This window comes from Stegostoma tigrinum, chromosome 15 (genome assembly GCF_030684315.1).
Source record: "Stegostoma tigrinum isolate sSteTig4 chromosome 15, sSteTig4.hap1, whole genome shotgun sequence".
NCBI lineage: Eukaryota > Metazoa > Chordata > Chondrichthyes > Orectolobiformes > Stegostomatidae > Stegostoma > Stegostoma tigrinum.
In genome coordinates this window covers 66,775,025-66,787,982 of record NC_081368.1, presented here as the reverse complement: position 1 = coordinate 66,787,982, position 12,958 = coordinate 66,775,025, and the positions used below count along the sequence as shown (strand labels likewise).

Below are 12,958 nucleotides of genomic sequence, written 5' to 3'. Positions count from 1 at the left end.
TTTTTACCATTGTCATTTTTAACTTTTCTTGGTGCTTATAATCACTTTTGTTTTTAACCTATCTCTCATGTTTTTTTTCTGATTTTGGAGTGTTTTGTGCTTTAGTTTATAAATCGGTCTCTAATCCACATGAGGGTTCCTGTCAGCACATGTCCTTGGGTCTGTCAGAACGAGTGAATCCTGTGGGCCTCATTAGAACCGGCCGTGCACCAAATGACAACAAATAGGTTCCTTTACTCCAGTCCTCCAAATGTTCCTGAGATTCGGATCTCATCCTGTCACCAAGTGAAGTTTCTCTGCTCAGTCGGCAGGCAGGTGGTGTGCCTCAGGGATCAGTGTTGGGACTGTAATTGTTTACAATTTACTTGGATCATTTGGAGTTGGGGACTAAGTGCGGTGTGTCAAGATTTGCAGATGATACTAAGGTGACTGGTAGAGCAAAGTGTGCAGAAGACACTGAAAAGTCTACAGAGGGGTCTAGATAGTCTAAGCAAGTGGGCAAAGGTCTGGCAGATGGAGTACAATGTTGATAAGCATGAGGTTATTCATTTTGGTAGGAATAACAGCAAAACAGACTATGTTTTAAATGGTAAAAAATTGCAGCACGCTGCTGTGCAGAGGGACTTGGGTGCCCTTGTGTGTGAAACGCTAAAAGTAGGATTGCAGGTGCAGCAGGTGATTAAAAACGCAAATGGAATTTTGTCTGTCATTGCTAGAGGGGTGGAGTTTAAAAACAGGGAGGCGATGCTTCAGCTGTATAGAGCCCTGATGAGGCCACACCTGGAGTACTGTGTGCAGTTTTGTTCTCCTTCCTTGAGAAGAGATATTCTAGCACTGGAGGTGGTGCAGAGGAGATTCACTCAGTTGATTCCAGAGTTGAGAGAGTTGGATTATGAGGAGAGACTGAGTAGACTGAGATTATACTCATTGGAATTCAGAAGAATGAAGGGAGATCTTATTGAAACCTGTAAGATTATGAAGGGAGCAGATACGGTGGAGGCAGGCAGGTTGTTTCCACTAGCAAGTGAAACTAGGACTACAGGGCATCATCTCAAAATAAAGGGAAGCAGATGTAGGACTAAGGTCAACAGTAACTTCTTCACCCAAAGAGTTGTGAATCTGTGGAATTCCCTGCCCAGTGAAGCGATTGAAGCTACCTCGCCGACTGTTTCAAAGGCAAAGCTAGATAAATTATTGAACAGTAAAGGAATTAAAGGTAATGGTAAGTGGGCGGGTAAGTGGACCTGAGTCTCAAAAAGATCAGCCATGATCTTGTTAAATGGTGGGGCAGGTTCGATGGGCCAGATGGCCTACTCCTGCTCCTAGTTCTTATGTTCTTATGTTTTTTAGTCTGGCCCTGAATTGCTCATAATCCCACGGCAGCACCTCTTTCTTGGTTCTACCTCTGTCATTGGTATGTACATGAACTACAAGAAGTGGAACTTTTCCCTCCTACTCTACGTCTCTCATCAGCTGAAAGGAGATGTCCTTAAACTTGGCACCAGGGAGGCAGCACAGCTTGTGAAATGCAGTTTTTACCACAGAGAACAACATCAATCCCCCTAACCCCACCATATTTCCCTTTTCCCTTTCCACACCAATGACACTCTGCACCATAGTGCTGCGGTCAATTTGATCATTCTCCCTACTGTCTGTGCCTTCATCCACAATCAAGAACCTTACAGCTGTTGGACAAGGGGATTGGCAGAGGCTCCTCCAAAGTAAAGGCCTGAATCCCCATACCTGCCTCATATGATGTCCTATTCCTGACCATGAACCAAGTTTGACGTAATTAATCTAAGGGGTCTGACAAATCCTGAAAGACAGCATCCAGGTAACTGAACTGATGTCTCTCAGCGTCTGCAGTTCAAATTCAAGCTCATCAACTCCGAGCCAACATTCCGTAAACAGCCAACACATACTGCAAATTTGGTTGCTATGTTTCAGAAGAAGCATAGAGACCTCCTCTCTCGTGCTCCTTTAGGTGCTGATGACTGTCTCCAGGTTCTCCTTTCTCTCTCGCATTAGGTATACATTCTCAGAGCTGTTTGTGAACAGTTGCTTTTTTTTCACTTATTCACATCTCATTTCTTCAACACCATTATTTGAAATAAAAAGTTATCTATGTTTGCTGATAGTTCTGTGGATTTCTTGTGAGGAATGAAACTATCCTCTGTTCATAGGGACCCAAACAAATCATTGTTCCTTTTGACTTGAAAACCCTACATCTCTTTAAGTGTCTGATTTATATTGTGTTCACTCCCAATTAACCAATTAGCACCTTGTTAACTCAATACTCCAACAAAGCTATTAGCTATTTACATTCTGTGACAAATAATTATATCATTACATGCAATGTCCCACATTGCCAGTTTCCAAACATCTGGGCTGCACCTTTATCCTCTGAATCTTCAATTTTTTGCAGCATGATTTGCTACACAGTCCACAAATATAGTTGGAGAACATGCAATTTCCATTCAGATCATACATTTCATTTTCTTTAAATCAATTATATGGTACACTGTAGTCAGCGCAGGCAGCTTTTAAATATCCTGCATTGCTTACAAATTGCATCCCTATCATATTAACTTGTAAGGAACCTCAATACTTCTGTAAATGCTTTCTAGTACAATTCATTAAAGGCAATTCCGTGACTCGGCAGTTGTCTAATAGATAGGAGATGCTTAAAACTAATTTGAATGTGTCTTACAGTATGAATATTTAATGCAAAACATGATAATAAGTTGCAATACTAGGAAGATTGAGCTCTCAATAAATTCATTTAGGGCTGAATCTTATAGGAAAACAGCTCATTGACAATTTTAGAGGGTTTCATGGAGGGATTCTCTCTGAGAGCCCTAGAAAGTTTACTCAAGCTATTTTCTGTAGTTTGCCTCATTAGCAATGCACCATACCTATACGATGCACCAGCAGCAGCATTATCTTTGGCACAGCCTCAAACTCTCCACTGCCAAGACCTCCTGGGATTCCTAGCCCCGGCCCCATTTTGAAAGTCCAGCCTCTCACCAACTCAACCAATGCCAACCAGGACCTGCCAATCAGAGTGAGTGTAGGGGGATGGTTTGCCATGCAAAGTGATGCTAACAGCTTGGCTTCAATTCCCTCACTGGCTGAGGTTACCATGAAGGACACTCCATCTCGACCTCGCTCCTCACCTGAAGTGTGGTGACCCTCAGGTTAATTCACTGTGAATCATCTCTTTCTAGTGAAAGCACAGCTGTATGGTCCATTGAGTGTAGGGTGACTTTACCTTTATTGGGACGGGAAGAAAAGACAAAGCTTCTGAGGGCTCAGGGTGACATCTCAGTGCACATATAAGCTCACATTCTTAAATTCATTATTTTATATCATCACCTGCCCAATTGTCTGTCATTATAACAGCAGCTACAAGAATCAAGCTACTCATCCTTAGTGTTACCTCATCTTAGAATCCTGTGTAAGGGAATGATATTCTTTCCCTAATATCCAGGGTAACATTACATTTTCTTCTTGTGCAATGTGGGAGCATTATGTACCGGAAAGCCTTCAAGTGGTAGAAAACTTTCACTTTAATTCAGCAACAGGCTAAAGCAAAACAGAAGACAAAGTAAAGCTGCATTTGTGTCTAGGAGCAGTCAAGGATCATGTGAGCAACAAAAAATGTACAGACAATGAGTAATCTGGCTTGTTGCACTTGAAGGTGCTGCTCTCTATCATGCAGAAGGTAATGTTCCTTCAACTCAATGTTCTCACTTTCCACCTCAGAAGACTGCAGCCACTCTTCCAGTTCTTCTGTGTCCATCATATCCCCTCTTTGCCTGCTTCAGATATGCAGAAACACAGAATGCATGAATTATGCAGCACACACCATTTTGACTACACTGTAAGGGCTCCATAATCACCAGGACCTTATCTCCAGGAGGTCTATCATCTACTCCACCATGGCCCTAGGTGAAGAATAAACTGTGTTGTACCTACACTCAGCCTCACTCCAGTGTGTGTGTGTGTGTGTGTGTGGGGGGGGGGGGGGGGGTGGATGGGGAGGTTTGCATAATAGAACATCAACCATGGTTGCAGAGGATAGCCCTTGTCTCTCAGTCTCTTCTCTTATTGATCTGAAGTAGAAACGTGACAGTTTTTAAGGATCTAGGCATTATGGCAGCTTCCAGCGCACCCGGTGTGTGCTTACAGATGTGATACCAATGATCACAGATGACTTGCATATTGATGGAATGGAATTTTTTTCTGTTGAAGTTAGCTTCATTGAGCTATGGGATTCACAAAGCAGCATTTTGCAACATTCTACTGTAGTGTCCTTTTAAATTATAATGTTCTGCACCCAGCTGAATCCAGTCATGCTGGTAAAGTTTACTACCCAGCCTGTAGCACTGACCTCGTTTTGGGGAAACAGGCTGGATTGGTGTGATCTGGTACACATTACATCAGTAACATTTTACATTTGTGTTTTGAGGACTGAGGAATCCCACCCAAGTCCCACGGGATCCTTTGAAGCAGCAGTTGCATAAAAGTTTAGCACAGCTCTCGCCTTGACTGCAACTTGGACAGGATGGCCAGCATTCTTTGGTATCATAAATCTTGCTCCAATATTCAGCAAAGTTTAAAGACTGTGGTCCTGCGACACTTGCAGTCTGTCGTGACATTGCATTTCATTCATCTGGACTAAAATGGCACCAAAGGAACAGATTCTGGGCTTCCTGTATTTTCTGGGCATTCTGAGAGGGCCTTTTGCTGTGCCCTCTTTCAAGTGGAGGGTGTTCAGCAGCCACCAGGGCTTTCTACAGGTCCTGGGCTTGTTGATGCATCTGCTTCTGCTCCAGGTCTCTGCCCTCTGTAGCACTGTGGCCACGGCAACATTGACACCCTACCTTAGTTGTATCCAATCATCACAGCTTCAAGGATCCTGTTTAGGGAAATATCTGTGCCAGAGCAGCCAGTATTCACAGCTCACACAAATGACGGTCTAGCGTAGTACCCAAACAATGGGACATGGAGGATTCCAACCAAGACGCAATGGAATTCCTCTATTTGGACCTTTGACATAGGGGTGTTCTTCTGATATGTGCAGCATAAGTTATGACATGCAAAAACAGTGGGAGATTGTAAGTGCTGTTACCACGTTGCCTCTGCTACGACACACGCCCATTCTCCACACCACCCAGTAAAGGTAGCATTTCATATAAGTGCATGTTGGCACATACTTAAAGGTGAAGGAAAATCAGTTCCATGCTGATGGGCAGCCTGTTGGGTTGTCTTTGCGAATTGTGACCCACAGGTGACTCTTTTAAGGTCACCTGTCATTACTTTTACTTCACAGAAACGACAATGATCAATCTATAATGACAGAAGACGTGGCCAAGATTGTTTGCAACCAGTATTTGCACCCCACAAAGTTGTACACTACAGACATATCACATGCACTGTGATTACAAATGTCTTCAACCTGCACTGTGGAAGTGTTTGATCAATGCAATTGACCCTTGAAGGGCCTCACATCACTCACAAGCACATCCCACATGTTCAGAGAGGAAAAAACACTTAGGCTGCCCACTCTTGTTGTGGTCACCGCCATATTCCATTTCCAATGTGCATTTATGAATCATACGAGTAGGGAAGGCAACACAGTTCACACTTGGGTCAATAAGTCACAGGATCAGCCCTCTACCAGAATCACTACATTATCTGGTCGTATATCTCCTTTCTGTCTATTGGCCCTTGCTGTGAGCACATTTGGCTGTGGCACTTCTGATAATACAGTGACAGCTGCACTTACAAACAATACTTACAATTCCAAAAGTCATTAATTGATCCTGAAGCAATCTGAAACGGCCTGAGCTTGTGAAAGACACCGCACAAATGCAAGGTCTTTCCAGTAGGATGGTCAGTCTTAAGAATAAGTCTTGAACTTTCTCAGTGATTAGGAATCCAGGGTACAAAATTATCCCTGCATTTGAAACTAGTTGTTAATTAATGAAAATACAATTGTTCTTAGCCAGTATGTATGTCTGTAGTGGCACTTTATGCGCTGTAAATGATGTATGAAAGCCTGCAACATGGCATTATTCTTCTAGATAGATGCAGTTTAACAGAATTAAACTAAGCCTCTATGGCCCATTATGCTTAATTCAGCAGAAAATTACTGGGGTAAAGAATATTTTTGACTTAATCACTACTATTAGATAAATGGCAAAGTTATGAGTAAACTATTACAACAATCTACATTATAATTCTTGAGTCAGCTATAAATCTAGACATCAAACCATTCCTTTCAGTTCTAGATGGGATGCCCAATTTAGTGATTTTACCACAAATATCACATGCAGACAAATGCTGCTGTGAACAACCTTTATATCTCCCATGTGATTAGAACTGGGGCAATTCATGTTAGCTATTGGCTAGCTAATCCATTGTCCTATTGCATGCACTATTCTTTCATAACTTTAAAGAAAATTGTTCTTAGTTTTGTCTAAACTTTTTCTCATCAAACATTTGACTGCTTTCAGAACGTGCGAACTTCGAAAATGATGTATGTGCCTTCGGTTAAGAGAGATTGATAGAGATCGTCATTGAATTTCAAAATGCATTGAGCTGTCTATATTTGGTTTAAAGCCATATGAGAACTGGAGTTCATTTTTCACCTTACTGATAGTGGCCTGACATGGAGCAAGCTCTACAGAAGCTGAACAAGGCAATGTGAGATATGGTTCAATAGCTTCTCAGTGCAAAAGAATACTGGTAACAGTTCACCTGTTTCTTTATCTTTCAGTAGATCTAAATTGTGTTTTTAATGCATATTCAGGCATGAGTGCATTTTTATGCTGTCACAAATGCAAATGTTGTGTAAAGATAAATTTCACTGTGTGTTAAATAATCTTGGCTATTGCATTTGCTTATGGGTGCCAATCAGTGCTTTTGGTAAAAAAGGGCATCGACCCAGAAATCCAGTGTGATTTTTATAGCACTAATCATCTATCATATTAAATATGAGGGAAAGAAGCTTTAGAACTGTGTGTCCTCTCCATACAGAACAGGAACAATGCTGTTGGAACAGAGAGTATGAAGGAACATTGCAATTTAAACACTAAGTCGCTAATCAGCTGGAATTGAAAGACTGTATTTGGATGTAAGCATTTCACTAGTTGTATTGACTTAAAATGCTGAAATAAAGATATTTCAACAAAATTTACTATTAGTTTGAGATGATCATTAAGCTTTCCTGAGTTAGATATATTCCTTCACTGCTTCTGTTAAAGACTTGTTTGACATCGCTTAAAGACACAGTTTTTAGCATTGCTAGTCTTCACAGTAAAACTCCAGGAATGCACTAACTAACTTTCAGTTTAGCAGAATAATAACATCTCTGCATATCTTTCTTTCTCCCATCTCATCAGGAGTGCAGGTTTTAGTTTCTGTGTCAAGAACCTTTTCTTAAAATAGCCCACAGTCTGAATTTAATACAAGTCTCATGTAATGTAAATACAGTCCATTCCTGGATGCAAACAATCACAGGACACACCATTGTCTCTTCTAAGAATGTAGCTGCATTACTTTCTATCGGTGACAGAAGTTCTCACCAATCTTTCTCACATACAATGTTAATATTGTCAAAGGCAGGTCCTTACATGTCAAAACTTCACATTGCAGATCTTGATAAGATGGCCAAAAATTCAAAACGTGACAAAATGCCAACATTTGTCTGTCCAACAAGCCCAGTAATCTCAGATTTAACAGTTTCATGAATGCCAAAGTGGTTGGACTATTAATATTTGGAACAAATAATGGACAGAATCTTCCCTCTCTGGGATGTCTTGAGCAATGGTGTAAAAGATGGGAAAATACTGAAAGAATGAAAAAAATCAAAATCACAATGTCAAGAAAATTCTTTCCTATTTTCCACTCAAGCCTTAAATAGCAACTTCAGATTCTTTCCAATGAGTGGCATTGTCTTAATTCCAGACATTTGCCTCTTATTAAAGCCCCAACTCACCTTACTTGTGCACAACTTCCAATTCTTCTCTCTTTCCACAGAAAAAAAACTAGGATTCACAACATGTAAATCAGAGCAGATACCTGGTGATTATAGATCACCAATTGCTCATCCTAGCCTTCATCCAACTGTTTCTTTACAACTACATCCCTGTGTGCTCCACTGTCACTAGCCTGCTTAACACTTCAACTACGCAAGTCAGCACTTAGGCCTCACTAAATCATTGTGCTCTTGGGCCAACTCTCACACGTTGCAGCTCTTCAACATGTTACTCTGAACCTCAGAGACACCTATGCCTTGCAATCTGCTGCCAAATCACTCTGCATCTCATACATCAGCACAGCATGTGGCTGATGGATCTAAGCTTGCTCTCTTAGTGTATAGGGTTTTTAGTGCTCATTAAAGGCTGCTAGCCTCTGTGGCTTGCATTGCCTTCTAAAGCATAGGCAGGAAGTATACCCCAGTGGGGAACGCTGAACAGACGCGGGGATAGATATCGCACTATATACTGAATTTTGTCCAGGTCACAGCATGTTTGCAGCACGTGCCAGCAGTTAACACAACAAATACACTGCAAATGCCAGAAGCAAGTGGCTATATGTGAAAGTCAAAGGGAGCAGCCCTTAGTAGGGTCAGGGGGGATCAATGATCAGTAGGGAGGTAACTGTCACAGACAGTCAAAGCACTCATCTGTTTGCAGTGCAGGGATTTGTTCACAGTCAGCCCAGTGTTTGAAGCAGGGAGAGATGATGGGAACTGCAGATGCTGGAGATTCCAAGATAATAAAATGTGAGGCTGGATGAACACAGCAGGCCAAGCAGCATCTCAGGAGCACAAAAGCTGACGTTTCGGGCCTAGACCCTTCATCAGAGAGGGGGATGGGGGGAGGGAACTGGAATAAATAGGGAGAGAGGGGGAGGCGGACCGAAGATGGAGAGTAAAGTCGAGCAGTTTCAAGGCCGAAGAGATTACAAGAGAGTTGCAATGGGAGAGAGATTCCCTGAGGTTGGTCCGGAGGGAGGAGGGTAACTTCTTCAGGTTAGGCATCCCTGGAAGAGGCTTCGCAGTGAGGTTAAAATAGTATCAGAGATAATGGGAACTGCAGATGCTGGAGATTCCAAGATAATAAAATGTGAGGCTGGATGAACACAGCAGGCCAAGCAGCATCTCAGGAGCACAAAAGCTGACGTTTCGGGCCTAGGCCCTTCATCAGAGAGGGGGATGGGGGGAGGGAACTGGAATAAATAGGGAGAGAGGGGGAGGCGGACCGAAGATGGAGAGTAAAGAAGATAGGTGGAGAGGGTGTAGGTGGGGAGGTAGGGAGGGGATAGGTCAGTCCAGGGAAGACGGACAGGTCAAGGAGGTGGGATGAGGTTAGTAGGTAGCTGGGGGTGCGGCTTGGGGTGGGAGGAAGGGATGGGTGAGAGGAAGCTGAGAAAGGTGATGTGGCTGTGGTACCTGGTTTGCTTCAGGACATGGTCGAGCAGTTTCAAGGCCGAAGAGATTACAAGAGAGTTGCAATGGGAGAGAGATTCCCTGAGGTTGGTCCGGAGGGAGGAGGGTAACTTCTTCAGGTTAGGCATCCCTGGAAGAGGCTTCGCAGTGAGGTTAAAATAGTATCAGAGATGATGGGAACTGCAGATGCTGGAGATTCCAAGATAATAAAATGTGAGGCTGGATGAACACAGCAGGCCAAGCAGCATCTCAGGAGCACAAAAGCTGACGTTTCGGGCCTAGGCCCTTCATCAGAGAGGGGGATGGGGGGAGGGAACTGGAATAAATAGGGAGAGAGGGGGAGGCGGACCGAAGATGGAGAGTAAAGAAGATAGGTGGAGAGGGTGTAGGTGGGGAGGTAGGGAGGGGATAGGTCAGTCCAGGGAAGACGGACAGGTCAAGGAGGTGGGATGAGGTTAGTAGGTAGCTGGGGGTGCGGCTTGGGGTGGGAGGAATGGATGGGTGAGAGGAAGCTGAGAAAGGTGATGTGGCTGTGGTACCTGGTTTGCTTCAGGACATGGTCGAGCAGTTTCAAGGCCGAAGAGATTACAAGAGAGTTGCAATGGGAGAGAGATTCCCTGAGGTTGGTCCAGAGGGAGGAGGGTAACTTCTTCAGGTTAGGCATCCCTGGAAGAGGCTTCGCAGTGAGGTTAAAATAGTATCAGAGATGATGGGAACTGCAGATGCTGGAGATTCCAAGATAATAAAATGTGAGGCTGGATGAACACAGCAGGCCAAGCAGCATCTCAGGAGCACAAAAGCTGACGTTTCGGGCCTAGACCCTTCATCAGAGAGGGGGATGGGGGGAGGGAACTGGAATAAATAGGGAGAGAGGGGGAGGCGGACCGAAGATGGAGAGTAAAGAAGATAGGTGGAGAGGGTGTAGGTGGGGAGGTAGGGAGGGGATAGGTCAGTCCAGGGAAGACGGACAGGTCAAGGAGGTGGGATGAGGTTAGTAGGTAGCTGGGGGTGCGGCTTGGGGTGGGAGGAAGGGATGGGTGAGAGGAAGCTGAGAAAGGTGATGTGGCTGTGGTACCTGGTTTGCTTCAGGACATGGTCGAGCAGTTTCAAGGCCGAAGAGATTACAAGAGAGTTGCAATGGGAGAGAGATTCCCTGAGGTTGGTCCGGAGAGAGGAGGGTAACTTGACAGGGAACTCGTTTTCTTTCCCTCTGGGCCGTGCTGTCGATGATAATGGTCAGTATCAGGGCTAGGCCCTGGTTTTCAGCAAACCTTAAATAAATCATTAAATAAAGCTAGGTTGGCCTGAGAGTGGTGGACATTTCTGCCTCTCCAGCCATTTGACTCCCTCTAGAAAGGAAACCAAGAGCCTGGCTGTGTGGGGCAACTGGGTGCCATAAATGGCATTTGACAAAACACTAACTGCAAATAGGAAAATCTCACCCAATATTCCTGACTATTTCAAACAGTTCAACTTGATAACCACTGGTTACACCTGCCTTATTTACCTTGAATTGGTATTCCAGCTAAGGTATAACCAGTGGCTTAGGAAATGGTACCCTTGCTTTTATACTCTCCATGCACACTATATAGTGAAGGGATCCAAAGGTCTTGCTTAACAGCTCTGCCACCTTTTAAGATTTGTGTATTCGGCTTATATCATAACACTTCGGTTTCCTTATCAAAATTCACTCTTACCTGCATTCAGGTACTCGGGTCATGTACCTGTCCATTTAGGGACATGGAAATAGGAGTAAGCTGTTTGTCATCATAAACGCATTCTACCTTTCAGCGAGGTCATGTCTGACCTGTAATCAACTCCATACACTCACCTCTGCCCTTGGGCTGGATATTATTATATGTCACTGCCAGGATTGTATGCAGTGGAGGAGGCACATGAAATAGGGCAGTTCAATCCCATAATGCACTTATCATATGTAAGTAAATCGGCATCAATTGACCTTTTTTCTCCTTTCTTTATTTGTTCACAGGATGATGGCATTGCTGGCTAAACCAGTATTTATTGCCCATCCCTAATTGGTCAGAGGGCAGTTAAGAGTCAAGCACATTGTTGTGGGTTTGATGTCACACAGTGGCCAGACCAGGTAAGAATGGCAGCTTCTTTCCCTATAGGACCTTAATGAGCCAGATGGTTTATTTCCCAGCAATTAACAATGGACTCTCATTCATCACTAGATTCTCAATTACAGATATTTATTGAATTCAAAGTCCACCATTTGCTATGGCAGGATTCGAACTTAGGTCTCCAGAATGTTATCTGGGTCCCTGGATTAACCGTCCAGCAATATTACCACGCTCCCTCGCAACAATCTCAACTGATCCCAATATTTCCCTGCCTATGCTATCATACGTTTGGAATGGACTAGCAAGTGGGATAGCATGAACATTTTATCGTAGAATCCCAACAGTGTGGAAACAGGCCCTTTAGCCCAACGAGTCCACACCGACCCTTGGAGCACCCAACCAGACCCATTCCCCCTATAAACCAGCTAATCTACACATCCATGAACATGACGGGCAATTTAACATGGCCAATCCACCTAGCCTCCACATCTTTGGATTGTGGAAGAAAACCAGAGCACCTGGAGGAAACCCATGCAGACATGAGGAGCATGTGCAAGCTCTACTCAGACAGTTGCCCAAGTGTAGAATCCAGGTCCCTGGCACTGTGAGGCTGCAGTGCTAACCACTGAGCCACCCATTTTTTTTCAGAAGTTTTTAGAAGTGCAGGAAATAAGAGGAAAGATACTACCTTTGCTGTGTGTCCCTTGTACACAGGGAGAAAAACTGAAGACAAATGAATGTAACTTTTTTTTTGTCTGCACAGGGTTTCCAATCATGATCAGAAGACCTGGGTCAATAATGAACTGCTACATTATTATTGTAATTAGAGAAGATATTTCTGAGGGATCATCTGTTGAAACGTATGGATTGAAATTAGAAATAAGAAAAGGAGGCTCATTGCTTTTTCCAGTTCTGCAGTTCTATGTCTCATGGATGGGATTACAATGCCTGCTAAAGGAAAAACAGAAGACTGTGTGGAATGAATTTTATGCAAACTTCAGCACCTGGATAGTGGAGCAAAAATGCATTCGGGCCTGTTGTACAATAATAGAGATTGGACAGCCTGTGGCTCAGTCAGAGGAAATGATAGGCAGTACCAAGGCAGACAGAAGCTGGGTTTAAGATAGGAGGTGAAGTGCTTCATGAATATTAAAGTTAAGGAAACTTCAAATGATAGCCCCTGCATGGCAATGAGAAGAATGTTACACTAGGGCATCAGGGACTATCAGGGCAGCACTAAGAATGAATCTTATATTAAGTGGGGTTTTGTCAAGATTTAAAAGAACAATTGTTATGGGGGAGTGATAATGGGGACTGCAAATGCTGGAGAATCCAAGACAACAAAGTGTGGAGCTGGATGAACACAGCAGGCCAAGCAGCATCTCAAGAGCACAAAAGCAGACGTTTCGGGCCT

The 12,958-nt window shown here is 43.6% G+C and overlaps 1 protein-coding gene across 1 annotated transcript in view; it reads left to right on the top strand.

Annotated features, from left to right (window-relative positions):
- LOC125458732 (POU domain, class 3, transcription factor 4-like) overlaps positions 1 to 11,535 on the top strand; it is a 31,352-nt gene extending 19,817 nt beyond the window's left edge. The window contains exon 2 of the mRNA XM_059651507.1: positions 11,451 to 11,535. Within this exon, the coding sequence (XP_059507490.1) occupies positions 11,451 to 11,471 (21 nt within the window). The 3' untranslated portion in view covers positions 11,472 to 11,535. The remainder of the gene's footprint in view (positions 1 to 11,450) is intronic.
- The last annotated feature ends 1,423 nt before the right edge of the window (positions 11,536 to 12,958 follow it).